This window comes from Channa argus, chromosome 11, assembly GCF_033026475.1.
Source record: "Channa argus isolate prfri chromosome 11, Channa argus male v1.0, whole genome shotgun sequence".
In the NCBI taxonomy this organism is placed as follows: Eukaryota; Metazoa; Chordata; class Actinopteri; order Anabantiformes; family Channidae; genus Channa; species Channa argus.
In genome coordinates, this window is record NC_090207.1 from 11,520,662 (window position 1) to 11,544,958 (window position 24,297).

General features: G+C 37.4%; 1 protein-coding gene across 4 annotated transcripts in view; it reads right to left on the minus strand.

The window, feature by feature from the left end:
- The window catches only part of grid2 (glutamate receptor, ionotropic, delta 2), a 443,522-nt gene that overhangs the window by 76,992 nt on the left and 342,233 nt on the right, over positions 1–24,297 (minus strand). For all 4 annotated transcript variants that reach the window (XR_010915583.1, XM_067521709.1, XM_067521712.1 and 1 more), the window contains 2 exons: positions 21,451–21,648; positions 17,318–17,630 (listed from right to left, as the gene is read on the minus strand). Coding sequence is in view for 3 of the 4 variants with exons in the window: in XM_067521709.1 (XP_067377810.1) it covers positions 17,318–17,630; positions 21,451–21,648 (511 nt within the window). In the remaining variant the exon portion in view is untranslated. The remainder of the gene's footprint in view (positions 1–17,317; positions 17,631–21,450; positions 21,649–24,297) is intronic.

Genomic DNA, 24,297 nt, shown 5'->3' on the forward strand with positions numbered 1-24,297 from the left:
CACGAGCACTGACGCAGAAAAGGGCAAGGGGTTTATCGCAGGTCTCCACACTTGTCCCAGTGCAGTATGGAACTTCACCGGCTGCACTGCCATCATTCATTCCAGGGAATATGAAAAAATACCAAAGCCTAAAAGCAGCCAGTTTTAATAATACAAGTTTACAAGCGATGATTCGGCAAGTTATCGCAAGTCACAGTGTCTCCGAAGGGTAGGTACACAAACTCACAAGTACGTGTGTTTGCGTGCAGTTAGGTTGAGGATAATAATCCCAAAAGACATATTTATTTAGTGAGACTTAAAATTTAGTAAAACTAAAAAAAAACTAAATACTAAAGTGTATCACAAAAGTCAATTTGTAAGCCAGTGAAATGTACTGTATTACAGTTTGAAATTCACATCAGCAGGGGCAAATCAAACTCACACTGTGCATCATTTGTCACAAGTCAAAAACTGCACTACGACCCAGACATCTGTTTGTTTCTGCAAAGTGATCTATTGTTTGTTACATTTTGTTAAAGGTTTTCATGTTAAAAAAGTACTCGAAATAAATACCAGAAAGAAATGCATAGTTGCGATAGCTGGAATAAAAAGACACACGTCCACATCCAGATTAGCAGTTTGCTTTGGCATGAAAATGACCTGAAATTCGCCTGTACCCATTTCTCACAGAGTTTCTGTGCCAAGCAACAACTTTGCTTTCTTACCCAATCACTGCTGTAAAGGACATTAACTAAAGTACAGTTTTGAGGGATTTCTACTGTATTTTTCATTTTCTGCTACATCACACTTCTACTTTACTAGACTTCACAGGCAAATAGACTTTTTCTGCACGTGTTTGAAAAATGTTTATTGTTATGTTGCTAGTTATGTTGCAGAACATGAACAATCACCATTTTGGTGATCTGGCAGTAACATATACATCAGAAAATCGATGGCTGGTCGAAGGTCTGCACATAACACATCCCCAGAACTACAGATCCATTAGAGGCCAGCTACTACTAACTGTATCTGAATGTGGGAAGACACCTGAAGACCTAATCAGACTGAATCCAACTTATGCTGCCAGATCTGAGACACACTCACAAGTTATTTTCCTTGTTAAACATAATTCCAAGGAATATTTCAAAGCCAACAAAGGAAAATGAGAAAAAGAAAGCAACAGATAGAGAGAGGAAGCTGAGGGGGGAAAAAAATCTATTTACAAGTTGCCCTTTTCAATTAATTTCAATTCTCAGTAAAAGGCCATCAAAACACTCTCTGTTGTCATTTTGTCCAGATGTAAAACACTTTACTATCTTTAATAAGGACAGTGAGGGTAAAGCAAAACAATCTAAAGTGTTATCTGATTGCTCTGAACACACACACACACAGTATTTAGGTTGTATTTAGCACACACAATGTTGCTCTTGCACACACACACGCCAGATATCTCCATGTTAAGCATGGTGTGAAGCACAGCTAAGAAGGGGAATAATTTGCATTTCAATCTTTTAATTTGCTGCCCTTTTGTGAAATGGAGCCAACTTCCACAAGCTAACCGCAATGAGTACAGAACCCCACTTCAACTCCCTCCCTTAAGTCGGTTCTGTACAATCTGAATATCTTTTGTATACCGTTGAACTTACTGAAACTCATTGATATTACACACATTGAACTCCAGTGGTTTCAACCTAAATCATATTTAAAAATTTGTCGACTCTGCAAAGTTGGCTGTAGACATAATACAGTCACAATTCAGAATTGAACTCTTAACACTTAAAATTTCTCAAAATAGAATAACGCACTTTGGTCATCTTTCAAATACATATTTAGTGTACCACAAATGTGGTGTTTGTCTGTTATGGCTTGCTTTAAACCCTTTTGTAGTTAGGTTGCATGTTAACTGGAAAAGCAAAAAATAAATAAATAAATAAAAACACCATATGCTTAGTTCACCTTGTCATTAAACTGTGAAATATTTTATCATTAAAACTCAAATATGAATGTCCTAATGTATCTAAATGTATTTTAATAGTTTTGTATTTAAGTAATATGCATTTAGATTTTATTCTAAACTCCCCACAAAAACAATATTTTTTTTACTTTTACAGCTACTGTTATCTTTTCCCCATACAATTAATAGTCTGTCTGAGTCTTTGTAAAGCATAAAGGATATAAAGAATTGTTGGTTGCCTATTTTTTTTAACCTAATGGACCAGTTTTAAATAAATTGCATTTTAAAACAAAACCTTTACACCTTTACCTTTGTATGTTGTCTCCATTTCTTCTGGGTACTACTGGTTTCTCTGACAATCCAAAGACATGATAGGTTAACAGGTGATTCTAAATTGACCATGAGTCTAAATGGTTTTCTGTGTGTGCTCCTCTGTGTTGGCCCTGAGATAGACTGGCGAACTGTCCAGGATTCACCCTGAACAGGCTACAGCCTCTACTGCCGCCACATGTGTGTACATAGCTGAGTACAGTTTGTATTTATTGTAATCTTTTTTTTTCTGCTTTCTTTTTTGTCGTTTGGCACATTGCTTTTTCTGGAAGTGTGACGAGGGAGCAGATGACCAACAGAATGAACAAGTGTCTTTGAAAGCATAACATCTGCGTCATGCAGGGATGATGTGGCATGGTGAGCGAGTGTACAACTAGATCAAACACCCGTATAACAAACACACACACACACACACCTCTATTTAGATTATCTGGTTTGTTGTCCTCTCAAGCCTGACACTGTTCCTCCCTCACATTCACATTAGCACTGTTTTCTCTTTGATCTCATCTTGTCTCAAACTTTAAAGATCATTTTAAATGCAAGACATTTTCTTAAAAGGTTGGTATCCATCCATCTGTTTTTTGCATTATGCCATCAATATGTGTGTAAACAATAGCTTCCAAATAAGCTTGAACACATTTTTACTTTTTATTTTAATGCTGAGAAATAGTTCTTCCCCAATTTATTACCTTTTTACATTCCTCTCAAAACCTTCACTGTGTTTACACATTTGTATCTGTATGTGTATATGTCTCTCTTGTGTGTAGATACTGTACATAAGAGAGAAGGGCAATATAATAAGTGTATTCAATATTCCTGGATTAGAGTGTTACTGTACATTAATCTCTGAACAGTGCACATGCTAATGCCAACACGCACCAAAGCAATTTGGCAGAATCAAAGGTAAATCACTGTCAATATTAAATATTAATATATCACTCATGAATAATAACAACTTTACTAAAACAAATAACCACAATACCAACGCTCCTCCTTCACTTGCGACACTAAAATGAATAAATTATAATATCTGGGCTTTCTGTGCGCAGCAAAATTAAAGTGCTCGCTTATAAGAGGTGCATCTAGCACAGATGCTGCTCAAGGACCACACATGAGAATAAGCCACAGTATAACCAGTGTAATATATAACTGTGGAGAGATATATAACTGTGTGTCTTGACAAATAACAGAAATGAAATAAACATGTAAATAGTATCGATATCCTTACGTTACATATGAGGCATATATATACACACAAGAGATTAAAATGCTCCGTACACTGTCGGCACCTGAAACAAAAATTGTGTTTTCTATGTAAAAGCTGATAAAAATGTGGCTGCCAAGTTCCTTATTAAAACTTGTGATTGTTATGCTAAGTGTAATCAAGGCCTCTAATGTGGTAATCAAAATTTTGGATAACAAGTTTAAACTTGTTGCACTGTTATGCATTAAAAAACATTTGTTTCGAAAGGTCAGGCAATAAAAACCAAAAAGCAATAAGCTAATATGAAAATTTCTCGCTGATCTCAGTTGTATGGTGTGAGTATGTGCATGCACATGCTTCAAATCTTGTCAATGCTATTACTTTTCGAAAAGGTTTCTTATTATCACCGTAACCATGACCATGGAACCCGTTTAAAAGAATGTTGCAGAAACATAAATACATAAAATATTTTGCATATATTGGTTCTTTACTACACTTTTCCATCATGCTTTGAGGATGGTCTAAAGTTTTTAAAGGAAATTACAGGGCATTCTGGGAAGTGAGATACCTTTAGGCACATCTAAGAATTGTAAACTTTACTCATCTTAGCTCACAGCATTACTGGCCTGCTGGATTCTTATAATGGTGGCACTTGATGGCTTGAAAAATTGCTAACCACATGTAAAATCCCACTTCACTTTGGCTGATAGCCAGGGGTATTAGAAGTGGGTGATGTACAAAGGAGAGATTGAAGAGCAGAAGGGAAAAGAGGTGCTGGGGGAGTAATATATGCACTGTGTCATCCCCCTCCTCCCTTTTTCTATTCTCTCACTTTTCCCCTCTTCACCCTGGACTCAACACCATAATATGTCTTTCCCAAGTTGTTTATAATCACTAGGACACCGTCGGTCGAGAGCGATTGAAGTGCGGAGGAGAAATAGATGGTAAAAAAAAAAAAATTAAAAAAAAAAAATGATTCCTGCAAGTCATCAGGTGGTAGTGGGGTATAATCTGAGGCATTGGAGGTGCTGGCTCAGTGGTGAGATTTGAAGCTTTACAAGAAAGCCACATATATATAAAACCCTCCTGGATGTGCCCACCGCTCGGCTGGCTTCAAAGCTGTACTCATCTGAAGCAACCTTTAACTGCAGCATGTCAACAAGCGAAGAGGGGGGGGGAAGCAGAGGTGTGTGGAAGAGAGCAGTGTGGAGAGACCGGGAGAAGTATTGAGAGATGGAGGCAGACGGGCAAACATTAAACGCGACTGATGCAGATGAGTTGGCTTATACAGTCGTTTTTTTTTTTTTTTTGCTCCAAACCTGCGGGAAGCAACAGCTCTTGTATCTGACTAATTTTTCATCCCTGTTCCGGCTGTCCCTATTTATTGCACTCAAAACAAATGAATAACAGTGTGCAGACATATGTTTATTTGGCTTGTGCGCGTGTGTATTTCTTTGATTTTGTTTGTCTTGTGAAGTTTTGTGAATTTGTTGACTCAGCCTACATTTGGAACGACCAAAAATCTAATACTGTCATAATATTCTATCATATTATTATAATATTCTATAATCCCTAAAATATTTACAGAGAAACACAGATTTTTTTGGTAACATGATGACTATATTTTTAAAATAATTGGTACTCATGTAATTATACTGTAATTATAATAATTTTGATTTCATATTTTGCTGTAAGCTGGATTTAAATGTTGTCAGTACCTGTGGTGTCATATAATCAGTGCTATGCACTTTGTTTGAAACATGTCACACGAGTTTACGAAAGGGTTTATGTTTTCTGTTTCATTTAGAACTCAAAGCACTCATTTTACTTTCATGTGGAGCTTTCTTTTCTGACGGAACAAAGACAAGCACAAGCAGTGCAACAACATGTTGATATTTTCCTGACCTTGAAATGCTGTTTTCCTGTCGCTTTGTTATGTACAGCACATGCTGTGTGCAGCGTGCATAACACAAAGGTGGAAAGGACTGACAGAAATATGTGGCGACTAGAGAAGAATGCTGAATAAATAAATAATAAATAAATACTGCACTGTTTTCACATTAAAAAAAGTTCAACGTGACTCTAGCAAGAATATCAGTAAAGCAGACTATTAAAATTACGACTGATGACTCTTACCATTACTGCATCTGTCATTCTAGCACTTCAGTAGCCTGTATAAAACTCCCTCTCAGGCTTTTTTTGTTACTTTTATTGTTCTACAAAGTCAATAACTGTGAGTGAAAGGTTTTCTGTTAATCAGTTAGTTACGACATTAAACCTAAGCAATGTCAAACACATGACCCGAATCTCAACATTAACATAATGTCCAATTTTTTAATTTGTGAGAAATAACTATTAAAATATATAAAACTGAAAAGTTCATGTAAAAAAAAGTGTAAACACATTACATCACAGTTGCCTACTGCTTACAGAGACTAACCAGAAAGGGTTTGCTCATCTGCCTGTGTGATGTAAGGCCAGAAATGTATGGACAAGTCATTCAGTTAGACACTTTCAGGATGGATGAAATTGTTCAAATTGTAGTTAAACAAATAAAATAAAATAAGACTGTTGCATCATTTTATGGCAAGATTGCAGTGATTCTGACAGGGAGCTGACATCAGCTGAACATGTTCTAGCTCACCTTTCTTCATTTAAAAAGCTCTAATGAACTGCTCTAGTCTTCTTTCATCCAAGAATATAGTGTGATGGTGCAAGAAGCCGCGGAACAGTTGGCCGTGGGAATGTGGATTTTTATATATTTTATAAAATGATGGTGTGTTTGATAGAAGTAGATTTCCAGAGCTGAGGACAGCCAGTGTGAACCCTCCTGTTTAAAGTTGTGGAAAGCAAAGAAGGGCAAGAATAATGATAATTCAAACCCACTGAAGCTGACGCAGTCATGGGATGAGATTACAGAGCCACGATTCTGCACAAGTGGATGCCTCAAGCACCTCTTGCCACACTGACAAAGCTTGTTTACATTGACGGCATGCAGTGAAGGGTATAGAGGCAATAGTCTATAGGCCATTAACACAGCTAGTCCTTATCACCAGTTTGTCCAGTCACTGTCTCCAACAGTTGACCTCATTTGTCTCATTTACACTGAAACATGGACGTTTTCCTGGCAACAAATATTGCCCTCTTCATTACATTGATGTAATCCTCTATTCTTCCTCCACAATAGATAATGATGGCATGCAGGGGTTTTTGGAAAACATCACGTGTATTTTTACGTGTTAACACAACACAAAATGGAAAATAACCAAAATATTTATTTTATTTATTATAATTATATTATATAATTGTTTTTATTACTGTTGTGTTATATTCTAAATTCTACTGGAAGATGTAGCTGGTGATCATAGAAATGCTAAAAGATTCAAAATTTTATTTTTATGGATAAAAAATACAAAACAAAATGGTAAATACATTACAATGGTTTGTTGCGAAATATTTTTTAAAAAAGGTCAGACTATAATTCAATAATAATATAAAAGTAGTTGATTGAAGTAAAAATATTTTTAATTATAATTCACAGTACAATTAAAAGGTCCACAATAAACAGCAATGTACCAGAAGGCACATGGGACCCTCTAATCACCCTAACCCTGAGAATGAACCCTAATCAAGTACAGATTCAATTCAAAAACCGACAGAATAAAATTATTGATTCTTTCAGATGCAGTGACTCATGAGGGGAAAAAACGCCGGATGAAAAGTACTTCTTAACAAAAGTTTTACACAGAACCATGAAGACCATCTGTATTGCAGCTTTTAGCACCTTCAAAATAAAATAACTTGGCCTCTCAATCACCTCGCTAGCTTTGCACAAATACAGTATACACAGAATCAAGGGCTTTTTGGCCAAATCATGCTCTTTTTTTCATTAGTTACTCTCAGAACTGGGGAATGGTGGTTATATCTGGGGCTCTCATATGTCAGATTTAATATTATGGAGGATGGGAGTCAGTATGGACACAGCCCCATATACAGCAAACTTCAATACACTGCTGATAGCAGCACTATTTCTCACATGCTAACACCTGTGTGCCACCGCATAAAAGCCACAAAGTGGTTTTAATATTGTGGCTGATCAGTGTATGTGCGTCTGCAGAGTGGACAGTGTAGAGCCGGTAATGTGCTATGAGCCTGAGACTACAATTATGACTAATAATAATAAGCAGTCTCGTGTGCACCCATATGTTCAATACACACTAAAAAACACACAGAGTTACTATGTGAGGTTATAGAACCGATTCACTTCCAAAACAACACACCGACATGATGCCAAAGGTGATGGATAAGCAGAAGATTCTTACCCTGTTCCTTGTTATCGTCTCCTCTACACCCAGCCTTACATTCTCTACAAAGTTTCCCTTTATTTCACTGACTTTTTAAACTGTGCCTTCCCTTACACATTTTGTTATCAATTATGAGCAAAAAGTTCTAATTGGCATTGATTATGGTTAATCTCTGTAAATGCCATGTAAATCCCAATCTGTATTTGTTTTATTAGCATACTGCATATTAAGTATGCAAGCAAGACTATATCTTATTGTAAGGTTCAATAATACAAAATATTCTTAATCATGTTCTTATCTTATAGGACAGACAAGTAGCAGGTATGTAATTGAAGTGACAGTAAATGATATAACATGCAGTGAAGAGTGTGAGGACTGGTTTGGATCAGCTGTATTGTTTTCCTCTTAAGGACTCAAACTGCATCTGTGTCTGCTGGTGCTGGGTTTCATTGATCTCTGTCTTGTTCCTTTGGGTGAGCAGCCATACATGCTCTGTATGGCTAAACATAACCAGGTTTCTTTTTCATAAGTTGTGTAATTGCATTTTAACATATTTGATTAGGCAGAGAAGTGGTCATCTGTGCCATGTCTGGGGAACAGAAAGGTATTATGAAAAAGACTGACCAACTCTTTTTTTTTCATGTCTAAACATTTTCCATCCCAGATACTGTCTTTTTTTTTTTTTTTACTAGACCAATAGCTTGCAATTTGTCAGGCTTTCACCCTCTGGTCTATCCTGCATTCAACATTAAAATGTTCCTTAGAAAGGGCTAAATGCTGTAGACCCGTAAGAGCAACCAGATAAAGAATAATGTGTTTGCACTACTCGGTAAAGTCTTTAGTGCCTAATGTATGAGAAGATAAAAAAATATATTAAAAAAATAGATTTGATTATCCTGACATAACTTTTACTAAGTCCTAACAGCATTAGTTGGCTTAATTGAATTAGCCTATGGAATAAAAACCATAAAAAAATGTTGCCTTTGCTCAGTTATGTATGTATAATGAGGTGGACAGAAGAAAAAAAAATACTTATTGTATACAGATACTTTAACTAGATAAGACAGGAATGTCAAACTCAACAACTAAAGAAAAAAAGGTGATGTAAGGAAAGTTTTCTTATTTGTACTATTGATCCTTGATCAAAAAGAAAAACTTTAAATGGTCCTTAACTACTGAAAATTGTCATTACAAACTCTGTAGAGTTCAAAAAGATTTACTTCATACAGCGTGTTGTACGACCTTGCCATTCATCACCGCTTCAAACTATCTGATCACATTTAGACTTCGACAAAGAGACAAGCCATATTAATCCACATGCTGTACATATTGTGTTCTATCTGTGCCCATGATATAATGAGGTGCAGCAATGTGTTGCCATGTGTGCATTTTCCTTCCTGTTTCCTTCTGTCTTCTCGCTACTTGTGTATTTGCCTCCAGTGTAATGTTGCTTTGGGCACTTTCACAACTTAACCTATTTTGTCTTTTCTTCCCCAAAACTTCACTGTTCTTATACAGTCCTGCATCAGCAGACTTGGAAAACTGACTGAGCACTAACAAGGTGTCTAACAAGGTGTACAGCACTCAGCTCTCCCACTGTGTTCTCCCTTTTGACTGACCTGTCTTCTACTTCTCATTTTCTCTTTCTTCTTCCATAAAGTGTGATGGAGGTTCTTCTCTGGTGGTGGTTGTAGAAGCTGCCTTGTTAGCATAAATGATCACATAAAATCTAGCAAATATGGATACATGGGGGATTATTGAAAAGAAGAAAAAGAGACTTCTTGTGTTGTTATGCATTTTGTTAATGAACAAACTGCACCACTAGATTTATGTTTCGTCTCTGGTCTTTTTGACAAGCAATAGTGTAAGGTTACATCATAATCCATGTATCATTGATCTTATGCCAGGAGAAATACATTTACTGAGAGTCTCATCCATTATGTTTAGTTTTCATCCATTGTGACCTTTCTTGTTTTCTTATTCAGGGACATATTTCTACATTTATCCACCACATGCTAAGCTATTGTACATTAATTAAAAATCTGAGGAAAAGCTTCTGTGAGCACAGCATCTATCAAGAAGCAATTAAATCTATTGTTTATTAGAGTTGCATTCTGCTCAAAGCCTGACCTTTACAACACATTAACTGGAAAGTAAACGAAATTCACTTGGTCTGTTTATCTGAGGCACTTAACAACAGAGAGACCAAAATAAATATGCTTCTATAACAATTAGGCCTCTCTCCCAGTTACTTTGAAACTGTACAGTTACTGTGAAAAAATCTGGGTAAAAGTAGAGAAGCCCATGTTAGTGTGTTTCTGAGCTGCTTTTACAGATTTATATTTAATGTATGGTAGAAATCTTCTGTCAACATTACTACAATCAGCACAGCAAAACACAGCCGAGAGTGGGCATCATACAACGATTAACCAAATCATTAATATTCATTGGTGGTTTTAATATTGTGGCTTATTGGCATACAGCTTTAATTAAAACATTCTTTCACTCTGCAGCAGTTACTGTAGCTGCATTTCTGTCTTTGCAGTTTCCAGCTGAATGTGACATTTACTGTAGGAGAAGAGCAGAAGACATTTTGTTCAAGCAGCTTAACCGGCGTGATTAAACATTTAACGTAGAGACAGAGAAAAAGGAAGGAAGTGAGTGAGAGCACAAACAGCATGTGAGAGTCAGCACATTACACCCTGACATATATTACACAGGTGTGAAACAGCCATTTAAGTTGGTGGCTGCAGTCCCTCTTTGTCCCACTGCCAACTGAGAAGCAGGGCAATTAAGGCTGATGTCCAAATGTTTCGACAATCAAAACACAGAAAGGATGCACATTTCCATTTTTGGCAATTCTGTATGTCGACCATGTTAGGAAAAACGATGGTACAGTAGGTCATTGGTAGATGAACGATTCAGATTCTTGACTTAAAACAGCTAGAGTATAATAAATATAGCTGCTTGTTTCGGTGCCATACTTTTATGTTCACTCTCACTACACTTCAAGTGTCATTTTCAGCCATTTCTGTATAATCATACCAATGTAATCTACCTGTTCAACATTAAAGATCAAGATGAAGTTTCCTTGTGCATAAAGGGAGCATTTGGAGGTTTTGAAGATCTAAGTATAGCAGGAGAGTAAATACTGGAGATACAGTACATTTGTTAGGTGTTCTTTGTTTAAGTTTGATCAACTTCAAAGCTGCTTAGTGCAGCTTAGTGCATCTGACCTCAAGTGGTCAGTATAGTTTGCAAGTTATAGTAGAACTGTTGATAATAAAGTATCATAGTGGTTTATCTCACCTGAAGGGCTTAAAGTGAAAATTATGAGAACATTTTCAGCAAAATGTAGTTATACAGTAACAGTAAAAAGACTCTCATTACAGACTAATGTGTAGTAGCATAAACGGGACCAGCTAAACTAGTAGCAGCTGAAACTCATCACATGTGAGATGTAAGGAAGTAGTGGACAGAGGGAGGCCAAGTGAGATCTGTGGGAATGGAGAGAAAAAGGCAAAAGAAAGAAAGCAACTGTAACATAAACAAGAAACCACGAAGTGGAAAAAAGAACAGGAGAGAGACATGCATTTAATGGACATGCTGAGAGATGGTCTTTTTTCACAGTGGCACATCTCTGAAGCCAGAAAGAGACTGAGAGGGACAGAAAGAAGGAGAGAGAGGATAGATGGAGAGATAGAAGAGCACAGTCAGGAGGGATGGCCGTCCTAAAGTTGGGTCCACATCACAGCAGCACAACAGAGTCATTAGAGAAGGATAATGGATTAGAGGGAGCCATAAATGGAGGGAAAAAGGGAGGAAAAGGGAAGAAGAGAGCAGGAAAATGATGATAATGTTGGCTTCCCAGCATTATGGCACAGCAGAAACAGAGATAATGATAGAGGGAGAGACAGAGAGGACAGAAGTGAGGGAATGGGGAGTGCTGAATGTGAACGAAACTCACATTAAGAAATCTCAGCAGTAAGTAGAGAGAAGTGGAGAATGGAGCGAAGTGAAGGATGGGGGAATGAAATAGAAAAAAAGGAAGGAAGGAAACAGAGAAACAATTGTTTTTTTTCCCCCCTTGTGTGGCTCTCTAACAAGGCTGTAAAAAGAACACACACTCGTCCCTCTCACATGCACATACAGTCCTACAGACAGACAGATGCACAGCAGGGGACAATGGGAAAAAAGGAAACACGGAGTGTGAGAGAAAAATAAAAAAAGGCAAAGGAAGGAGAGAAAAGTTTCAAGCAGCAGATGGAAAGATGAAGGTGTTGATTATGGCCTTTGGCCCTGACGGTGTGCATTTGTGTGTTTGTGTATTGGAGTGTGACTATGTATTTCCCACAAAGTTAGCTCTAATTGAGAGACACCCACACTCTTTGACTGCATGCTAGGATAACATACACGTATGTGCACACACTCACAAAAACAGTCTGTTTCTCCACAGCGTCTTTCTCCTTCCCTACTGTTTATGACATCAATTAGGAGAGAACACCCGACAACATGACAGGGAGAAGGACTGAGGAAAAAAAATGTAAAAGACAGATATTCAATGCGACATCAGAGTTTTGCTTTTGACTGTTCTACTTTAGCTCAAACACCGCTGGCAAAACTTGGGTGTCAGGACAGAGCAAGCTGAACGTGGAGAGATGGCGACACAGATAGAGGGAGACAGGGAGGTATCAAACAGGAAATAGGAAGTAGGAACCGGGTAACAGGTCTGTCCTCTCACACTGTCTCTCTCAGTTTAATTTTTCTCTCTCTTCAACAAGTCCGACTTCCAGAACAGAGCCTCCCTCCCTCATAAAAAGGTTACATCATTAGAGATGCACCTTTGACTGGCAGCTTCCGTTGCCTTTTTGCACATTTCAAATTCAGCAGGATTCAGAGTCCATTTAAATAGGTGTAGTCACTTTGCCCAGAGAGAGAAGCTTTGCACCCACACAAAAAGGCAGCATTGTGATTGTAGCTGTTTTCAAACATAATCCGCTACAAATGCTCTCCGTCTGTGGAATACACGGCCTGAGCAACACCTTAGGGCAGCTGAGATGGTGAGTTTTGTGTAAAACTGGCTCAGAAACCTCTCTGTACAGCAATGCATTTTCTTATACAACTAAATTATCTTTCTATTCCTTTTACTACCTTTTTTTCTTTGTTTCTCCTTGTTTTATGCTTCTTTTTCTCTTATAAGAATTGTGTTTTTCTTGTGGTAGTTTGAGATTTCCTTTTAATTAAATGAATCACAAATTAATTGCATCATTATGGCCCCTCACTTGGAATATTCAAAAGAAATTTTAAGAAGACTGAAACACAGTAACAAATTGTCACTTTAATTTGCCTTTGGATTTTCTCTTCAATATCCGTAGAAAATTGTGTTTAATCCACTTTACAGTCTGTAATTTGAATAGCATTATCATCTTTGCTGATGAATAACACTTTCATTACACGCTATGTGTGTATGTGTCCATCCCACAAAGCCTTCTTTGCTTTCAAGAAAATTCTTACACTCCTGCTGGTTTACAATTATGCATAACCCTGAGTGACGTACTTGCTTATCACTATTTCTGCTCAGCGTGTTGTAACTGTCTGAGGTTCTGTAACTTTCTTCTGACCACGGTCCTTACAAATCATCCTAACAGCTGCAGGCTGTCATGTTTTCTAACTTCCAAAATTCTTGCATGTCACCCTCTTCCTGCCCTCCCTCCACTGACTGCCTGTGGTGGCTAATTTTAAGTCCAAAATCTCGTGTACAAGACTGCAAATGAGTGCACCTTGCCATCCCTCCAGGCGATGGTTTGTCGAAGCTCCACATACCAGCCAATCAATGCCCTGCACTTTGCTAATGTTGTCTGCTTGGCTTTCCTAATAATGCGGCCTGGTAACAACTCATCCCAGACTTGACTCTTCTCCTTCTTTGCTCTGGAAAATACTGGAATGACCTTCCCACCCCAGCCAGGGCCAAAGTGTAACCCAACTCATGCTGAAAATTAATCTCCTTAGACATTTCACAACATTTCACATTTTTTAAAATCATATCCTCCATCCTAAACACTGGTAAAGTAAAGTCTTGGTGTGTGGGTAGGTCTATACAGTGACTCCAAACTAACACTTCCCCCTACACACCCTAGCACACTCAATCCCTTCCTATGGTCTCCCACCAATCACCATTAACAATGTTTGATTCAAAAACACAGTAATGAAGCAAATGCAACTTTATGAGAATTATGAGTGAATTATAAACTTTGACATTTATTTACTACATTAATTTGACAACCTCAGAATTTTTTGTCTTTGTAGATAAAGATTTAACATGCAAAAGACGGCCTTATGGAATATGATGGGCTCCTATACATTACACTATAATCTATAGGACAGTCTGCAGTGTTGCTATTTTCTAAATCTAAATACTTGCTCTACCACTTATCAACATACAACAATAACATTATGTCTACTGCAGTGTCTGCGTCCTGGGATCAATCTCCCTCCTGCTTGCAGCAAGAAAAATACAAAGTTTTTTCTTGTTGACAAAGTTTAAAATAGCAATATAATATTCACTTTCTTATATACTTGTGAAATGATAAGGACAGGGTCATTAGTTCCCTAAGCCTGCCCCAAAGAGAGTTCTTCTTTGTAGACTTACTGGAGCAGTTTTACCCGAGTACTTACAGTATTGTGACTGGGAGAAGCTGCTGCTGTGGGAATAAGTCTCTGCATGCAGTAAACACCACAGATGACTGTAACATGACTAGCTACAGGCCTTCTACGCCAGATGTGTACTGATGCGTATCTGTGACTACTTTAATTAAATATACAGTATTAATCCACCTGGCAAAATCCATATTTTTGCCTTTGCATGCACTACGCTACGCACAGAACACCCTTCATTTTTCTCCTTCATGGAACTCTATTGTTCTAGTACAGTAGCTACAACTGTTTGTCATGATGAATGACTTGTGGTGGTGCCTGACATTGTTCTGACAGAGTGATGAATATCTTCCTTTCATTAATTCTACCTAATGCTGACTCACAATCACTAATAAAGCTGAAGACATTACAGTGTGCATGTCAGAGTCCTGAGACGATTTTCTTTCTTTTCCTGTATTCACCCTTTTACTGGATATCTTAAAGCTGTTTATGTGAATAATTGTTGAGCTTCAGGTTTTTTTTTTAATAATGTTTTTTTTTGTATGAGAAAATATTGCATTTCTGTTAAATATTAAAAAAAACAATCCCCACATTTCTGCTATGGATTTAATGTAGTGGTTAACAAAGGCGAGAACAAATCAAGTGGTTTTGTCAGATGCAGTCCTTCTGGTTATGACTCTTCACATCATTCCCAGTCCCCTTTCTCTCCATAATCATGTCTCTCTCACTCTCCCTGAGACCAATTAGACATAGTTTATGTAGTACAGACCACTACAACCTCTATTTGCTCTTGTGTGTGTGCACACATAATGACACACAATAACACTCCAGACTGGGAGTCCTATGGGTGAGGTTGTACACAGCAAGAGGGAGCCAAATATGAGTACAGAGAGAAGGGGAAAAAGACAAGAAAGAGACAAGACATGAAGAAAAACCAAAGCAAAAATCAAGGAAAATGGAGAGCAACAAGGGAGAGGGGAAGAAGTCATTGTCAGAGAAATGAGGATGAAAAGAAAGGAGTTGAGAGAAATCAGCGTAATCCCTCTGTAGCTCCCTTTTTCTCCTCTCGAACAGTCAAAGCTACACAGCCCAAAAGCTAAACTCTGGCGTCATGTTTGAATATTCGCTCTCATCACTCATCTTTGGCTCCCTCCTGCTGTGGGTGTGTGTGTGCCTTTGCATCTGAATGTGTTTTCCCTAAGGGCAATATTTCAGGGTGAAGCACAAAGGTCTGGAACGTTAGAGAGACGCTGTGAGAGTGAAAGAACTGCTGTGTGAATATTCGGTGTTGCTCATATGCTTTGCCACAGACTTTAGAAACCTTTTTTGAATTTGTATTTGTAGATTTTTTAAATTACATCTAATTTGTTATTAAAATTTTCAGTTGTTTGAAATAGAAGATCTATGCTTAACAAAATTATCGCTGGGATGAAAGTAAAAAAACATTCCAGGTGACTTTTAAAGCTGGTGAAGGTCAGTCCACTTAGCCTTGCGGCAGTACACTGTTCATGCTCAGTTAGTTTTGTGAGAAATATTTCTGGCTGGCCAAATCAGAAACAAATTAGCTGTGGCAAAAGCACAATTCTTGTTAATTGAACAGGAAGCATTTGATAACACACACAAACCCCTTGTATTGTATGTACCCAACACAAAAGACATAAATATTTACACACACAAAGGGCAGCATACTTTTCAAGAATTAGATCCTTTCTCTCTTATTCTTTTCTTTGTAATTACACCATGACCAAAATGTTAATTACAGCATAAAAGAGAAACAATTGTGAATATCAAACAGCAATTAGCATGTATCATCATCATCATTACCACCATTAGCTGCAACACAAGATGGAAGATTATTTACCAAATGGTGGAATGCTCATCAGTTGCTTATTCAGGGCCAGAAATGTTTCACAGGCAATGTTGAAAAAAACTCCTTCCATCACAATTTTATATAATTAATTTAGATTAAAAAATGTACTATTAACACGCATACACACAGGCACAAACACATGAATGGGCCTATTAATATGAACACATTTAGTGCCTCCCTTTCATACTATGCACAATAAATGAATAGGTACTAAATTGCAATGCAACATAAAAAAAGTTAAAAAAACAGATGCACATAAATATTTATGTGAATGTATTTTATTCCTTTGCTATTGCTATTTCTTCTCCCTGCCGTAACTCTAGTGCTGCACTGATTTAAATTCAAATTCTTCCATGGGCATCACTGTCTGAGCATAGCCTGGCAAATTCTAGAAAAACTGGATAAGGTCAGGAACAGGATGAGGTCATTATTCTCCACTCAGTCCATGTGGAACAAACCTTCTCCTCCCTTTTGTTCTCATCTGAATATTGTGTTCAAACATAAAAGGTCAAGCCACACTTATGACACCCAGGGGACAGCTATTACGAAATGTCTGACATTATGTTGCTTTAGCAATCACATTTTTTATTCTATGCCTCCCTCCTCTCGCATTATCTCTCTGTCTTTTACCTGTGGCATGGTCCCTGCAAATACAGTATGATGGTGTTTGAGATCATATCACTACTGAATGACAAAAGATTAAATAATACTGTGCGCCTTTTGGTTGCCACCTGGGGTAAGAATCATAATCTTTAAAAATATACAAATATGTGATTGAACTCACGTCCCCTTTGCCCACTTTACAGAAAGGCTGAAATATCTGTGTTGTCCAGTCCGTTGGCACCAGAAAATATGGTTCACATCCTGCATCTTATCATGTGATTAGCTTAAGGTTGTTTTGGCATCAACAACAATAATAATGATGATGATTCATTCATTCATTCAGTCAGTCATTCAGTCATTCGTTCATTCATTAAGTGGTCATCTTGGTTTCCACCCCCTCTATGCCATGTCTTCCTTACCTTGTTGTACGAAGGAGCCGTACACAAACCACATGGAATTGTACAGTGTTGTTGAGGACACAGATCCCATGGGAAGACGAGGTGGGTTGAGCCAGTTGAGCAAGTACACTAAGATGCCAACAAGAAGCACGGTGCCCGCAATGCATGCCCACAGTGACAGGTCGAAGGGGGCCAGGCAAGCAAACATGTCCATGGTGCGTTCAGCCTTGCGCAGCAGAACACCCACAGAATAATCCATGTAGCGTGTAGTGAAGTCCACAACGCTCTCTCGCTCAGGCGTGATGGTAAGGGCAGAAAGTCCCACATCAGCTCTCTGCAAGAGGCAGAAGAGATGAGTTTGGAGTATCAACATTGCCAAAATGAGTAGGCGAGGGAAAATGTGAATTTTTTGGCCCATAGATGAATGATTTAACATCTTCCTACCATTCATTAGGGCACTAAATACAAAGAAACCTCACTTATTTCTCAAACCATCTGGGCTACTGGTGGATAAATCAAATGTGTTTTGTTAACATTGTGTATTATTTTTCTTTGAGAACAAATGCAAACATTTTGGTAAAAATATGTGTTTTGTTATTCTGTTAAAAGACTTACGGAAGAAAGAAGTCTTCACAACCCTGTAAGCAGACAGGTGTGTAAGACATTAAGTCATAGTTCAAAACAAAATTTGACTATGGCTGTCAACATTCTCTGTTTTATAGTGTTTTTATGATTGTATAACCAAGACTTACCCTAAACCTACAACCTGGGTATTGAATTAAATTCAGTAATGCTTCAATAAAGTGTAAAATATGAAGAACTTGAACATGTTGGCTCTTTAGACAAATGAAGCAAACGTAATTAAGCATAAAGGCAATGGTTTAAACTTTTGATCTTGGGTTAAAATTGACAATGATTAAAAATGTATGCTAAATATTAACATAATTTTATGGAAGAGAAACTACTGTAATTTAAAGCTAAAGTCAGAAAGGGCAAGGTGGCCCAAAGTAAGCTCATGTATGGATATCTTGATTGTCTACTTTTAGCTTGATTATGTCTCTTTACTGTAGATAAGTAAGAATGCATCGATCCGTTTGGAGTAGCAAATGACTACTTTAAATATTAAGTGTAAAAATAAGAACAAACAAAGTTGACAGCAAGTATGTCTTAAAAAAAGACGTCTAATTAAATTGCTTTTAGTCCCGAGCTCTTTGTTAGCAGCTGTTGACACCTGCTTGCACCATAGAAGAAACTTAAAATACTGTTGTGAGCATGTGCGTGTGTGTGTGTGTGTGTGTGTGTGTGTGTGTAGGGTACATTTTATGAACTTGTTCAGTCAGTTGTTCGAAACAACTGACCATAACTTGTTAAGCCCTACAGTCACTATATACACACATTTTAGACATGTACACACACATGCTTGCTTCTTTTCTAAAACACATAAAAGATAAAGATTCCTTATTTCAAAAACAAGTGACAAAACAAATTCCTTAAAGTGCAAAAATTGCCGCTTACAGTATGAACAATGTTATGAGAAGCCCTAAAAGATGCCTGTTGCTTTAAACAACACAATGAAATGATGCAGAAATGATGCATGCAGAAAAGTGTTTGAGTAAAGATGAACTGCCATGCTTACTGTCGTGGTCAGTCTACATAGCAACTTTCAGAGAGCACTCTGGGTAATAATTATCTGGTATAATTGGATTTCTGAAGAGATAAATCATGTCGCTGACTGATGGGGAAACAACATTATTTGCATGTTCAGTTTATTTACAGTCTGTGCGTGTCTGTGAGCACGGAAACAAATTGTGCTCAGAGCATTTCTCATCATTTTGCAAGTTGGTGCTTTGGGTGGGGAATACAAATGCTGAACACACACAAACAACTAAACAAGGTCAAACGAACAAGTGCAGAGTCTTAAGAAAATGTATAACACAAAACTGCCAGTGTATATAATATACTATTTCCAATTAGAAACATTAAAACAGAAACATTTTGTATCAGATGAGCCACATGTCTTCGGAAAAAAAGCACTGGAAGGAGTGGTTAGCACTGCCGCATTTTCATTTTCTCCCACTGCTTGCGTGAGTTTTCATTTGAGTACTCAAGTGACAGCTGGGATATGCTCCAGCCCCCTGTGACCATGAACAGAATAAGCGGTTACAAAAGATGCAGGATAGAACTTTGGGTTGTAAATCCGTTGTTCTCAATAACTGCCCGTGACTTACTCAACATCACCAAATAGTTTGTTTCTTCTTTTATAACGCTTCCCAGGCTTTTATTGCATTCTCTGTCAGTTTTTCTATTGGGGGTGCTGTCTCCCTTTCATCTCCTACACATTAAATTGGGTTAAGGTTTGGCGATTGACTTGGCCAATCTAAAATCTTTCACGCTTTCCCTCTGATGAAGTTCTTTGTTCACTTGGCAGTATGCTTTGATCATTGTATTGCTTCGAGTTGACACTCCTCCCAATTAGTTTTGATGCATGTCTCTGTAAATTGTCAGACAAAATGTGCCCCTGAATTCAATCTTTATTGAATTCTGCAAAACACTGACATCTTGTGGTAAAGACTCTGTGCTTGCTTTAAATGGGGGACTGTGATCCCTTCACCCCTGCGCTTTAGGCATTGTTGATGATGTCACTGACTATTGTTTTCATCTCTTCCTCCAAGCTCATTAATGCTTCTGTCATCAGCTGTTTTCCATTTCTGACCTATTTTGTGTATGTTGCTCAGTACACCAGAGGTTTCCTTCTTCTTCAGGATATTCTAAATTGGTGAACTGGTGATGCCCAAGTTTTGCAATTCAAAGTGACTTGCTTTTCTGCCCTAGACAGCTCTCCAGTGTTCATGCTGATTTTGAATGCAAAACAAATGTCTCATTGTTCTTAATATCTTTTTAGTGGTGTTGCTATGTCCCATTTTAGCAACCAATACATTATTTTGGGGACAAAAGAATGGCGTGACCGCAAAAACATTAGCTTGAGGCTTATTGTTTGCTGACATCTACATGACAACACTCAGAATATAAAAAAACAAGGCTCAGAGGAAAAGAAAATGTTAAGAGTTATTAAGATGCTCCTTGTGATGCTTTTTTTGCTAAGCTTTTGTTTCTGTAGCTATGCTCTGTCTTTTCTAAGGGGGGGTGGGGAAGGGTGGGGAAGGGGGGGGCATAGTAGATGAGCAAATATCTTGCATGGGCAAGGAGTTGAACATTCAAAAAACTATTGATTTCAATGCTTTCGATGATGGAGAATTACAATGTATTTGCTTTCTTCTATATCTGAGTTTTCATCTGCTGTAACTTTTGTCAAATCGATTATAATATGAAACATATTCAGTACTTTGACAAATTAGTTTCAAATAATACGGTTTGCCAAAGAATACTAGAAAAGCTATTGTTGCCACTGGAAACTGTCTACTGCATGCTGGAATATAAACTGGCACAGGAAACATTTTGGGAATTTAATTTTCAGGGTAATACACCTTGTAGCACAAAAAATGGTTTGCAAGTTTGTTCCACAGCAGTGAAACTGGTACTTTTATACTAATAGACTACAAACCTGTATGCTGTGATAGCTGTGTTACTAGAGACTACTTCATATTTGTTAAATTTACACTTAAACCTTCATACACTCCCGAGAAACATCTTCATTTTTCTATGATACAGTTCAAGTGTCTCTGCTCAAAGTTATGCATCCAGTACTTGAAGATGGTCAAATTACTAGAAAGATGCTATTTTCACAAATATGTGATATCTGGCTCCAGAGACTTTGAATTCAGTGCCTCTCTAGTCCACTTTAGACAACATTCTGCAATAGTTAGTGAATAAGTGTCTGAATCCCGATATCAAATTCAAAGAAGTGAAGCTCAGCTGTATGGTTGCATAATTCAAATATTTACTTTTGAAATGACATGATTTCTAATGGGATTCTTATGATGGGGCTCAAAACTGCAGACTCCACCTAAGGGAGGCTATCGTCCTACTTAGCAAAAGTAATCCCGATGGCGTGAGCCAGCTTGCATGCAAACTTCTCCTTCTAGTGTACTACGTGTATACTACGTGTGCATAAATATGCAACAACATATTCCATTTCATTATTGTTTGAGTGTGTGTTCTAGCGCTTGCATGTGTTTTTGTGCATTTTTTCTTACCTTAAAGACCAATTCACCCATCAGTCCGTTCCACAGACCATCAGCCTGCAAGCTTCCATACTTGTGATCTGGAGCAACGTAGATCTCATACTTAAAGCCCAGGTAGTTGGAAAGAGCATCCAAGACGTCAATAGAAAAACCCTGGTACTTTTTTGGTTTCCCCAGAACATTTTCTGAGACCATTACAAACGGCTCCTCCTGGAAGGCAAATATCAGACAGTTTGTCAGTAAGTCAGAGAAGCAGCCAATCAATATAGCACTCGATCAATTGTTAAATTACCTTGCAACTCAAGTGCACATTATACCACCACAAATAATTATTCTTAAGCTTGGGAGGTCGTCTGTGGAAACCCACATCAAACATACTTGTCTATATTAATTAAGTCATTTTCTAAAAATATAGATAAATAAACAAACTAAATAAAACCAATAACAGTCACCATACATGTACAAATGCTTTAAAACACTAATAATATACATTACCACCTGTGGAATTGGGTGAAAATGTGACCTGTCATCCACTGAAATATGAAAAGTTATAATCAGGGTAAAATCTCTCTCATGTGAGTGAAATGTGTACCACTTTACCCGTTCTTCAACATGCATACATGTTTGCTTATCTCCTTGTACAACGGAGCATACTAACAGCATGGGAATCATCAAAACACTGCACAAAAATTATATTGCCTATTAAAAGCATCCACCTCTCTTGGAGGTTGTCATGTTTTTTCTTTTTTTGTAAACATCCAATTGTGGGTCATTTCGTTTGGCTTTTTTTTTGAGAAAAATGACCAAGTAAAAAAGCCTTTTACATCAAGGTAAAAATGGTTTTATAGAAAGTTTTGCATATTCAATTGCAAAACATTGAATACTTAAATACAGTAAGTATTTACCTTTACCCTCTGCAGCTAATTCTTTCAAAAGTTGCACAATGACATGGAATACGTTTAAAGGTCATTGAAAAAGGTTACTGAAAAGCTGAAGTCACAGGATGGGTACAAGAACATTTCCAAGTCACTGAATATGCCTTGGAGTACAGTTAAATCAATCATTAAGAAATTGAAGTGACATGGAACAGAATGAATAAAAGAATATGAGGAAGGCCACCAAGATACATTTGAGTCTTTTTAAAGCATTACAAGCTTTGTCAACAGAGTTGGGAAAGACTGTTTTCTATTGTAACCAATTGTGTACCTTCTCAAACCAGCTGGCTGGTTATCACTGATGATTTAGGTGAGTTAATTTAAAGGGGGCGATAACCTATGCAGGTGAAACTTTCCAAGTGGGGTAAAAAAAAATGTATACGCTCGGCTTGCAATCAATTGCCACCATTAAGCAAAATGAAAAAGTATAGAAAACATTGGTTTAATCAGAAATGATTTTTCTTTCCATTGTGAAGGCAATCCACATGCTTGCAAAGGTACCAAAACAGCTGATACACCTGTTTGAAGTGGTTGGATCAAATGACAGAGCAGTTTCTTTTCTGAATGGTTATATTTCTTGAGAAAAACAACATATAATTTAAAATTTTGTTTTGGGTAGACTCACACTTTTCCTACTCAGCTCTAAGATTATTTGCATTATTTGGAGTCTTGAAGAATCAAACTACAAGTCAAACTGTTTGGTTTCATGTGGCATTACCAAATTTTGAGCTGTTCCTGAAAGAACTGAAAAGAATACCACCTTCCACTTTACACTTCAATTTTCTCCCTGTGTTTTTCCAATAATAATTCACTTCATGCACATAGATTGCTTTCCAAATTACTTTTAAAATGCATGCTCTGTGGCATATAGTGAATAGACAAACAAGTATACATACACGCAAGCAATACCAGTTGCCACTCAATATGAGGAAATAACCTGCTTGTCAGACTCCGTACTGGTGTGTATATGTGGAGAGGGGACTGTTTAAAAATACTAAAAGCATCCCCGGAATTGTATCTGATTAAGATGTACTGTAAGTAAAGGAATAGGCGAAGAGAATACATAAAAGCAGCATGTGTAATTGTGGCAGCTAAAACCAATCCTTGAATTTCTACAGTATGTGACAATTCTTTCCAATGCTTAACCATCAATATAATCTGTTCCAACAACCCGAAAAATACATTCACCACTTGTTTGACTGCCAGTGGCCTTTGCTCCTTCTTTTATGCTTGTAAAACATGGCAGCTGATACGGAAACATTATTAAATCTATCTACAACTATTCAGCCAAATAATGAATATAAATTAAAATGCGTAAGTATATAACATTTATGCAACATCAGACAAAAACATGTCAACACTTCCCTAAACAATATGTCAACACTTTTTAAAAGGGGTTGACACATTTTGGCTTCTGAGAGACAATGAGTCACGTTATCATCTACAAACTTCTCACATATCTCTAGATGGTCTGGCTTTGAGCTGCCAGGCTCAATCAATACTCAGTCAATGATTATTAGGCGAAAATAAAACAAGACTTAAACAAAAAACAATACCTAGAGCCATGCAGTGTTGGTGATGCTAATCCGAGTCTCTCCTATCTCAATTTCTTATTTGTTAATCTGTTTTGTCTCTTCCTTTCCCTTGCTACTCACCGCCCTTGGCATCTTTCCAAATCCCTCCTCCTGCTCTTCTACAACCATTTCTTTGGCGCAATTTCATTGTGGACTCTGTACTGCTTGGTTGTTTTTGAAGATGTGATCAAGGGAAAAAAACAGCAATTTCCGGCAAAAAAAAAGTAATGCCATTTGAAGAAGCCTCTGAGGGGAAGACTGAAGGACAGAGTCGTGTTGTGGTTTGCAGCATGGTGAGCATTTTGTGAAACGGGTGTTTAATGTACAAATTAAATTAATGTACAAATTAA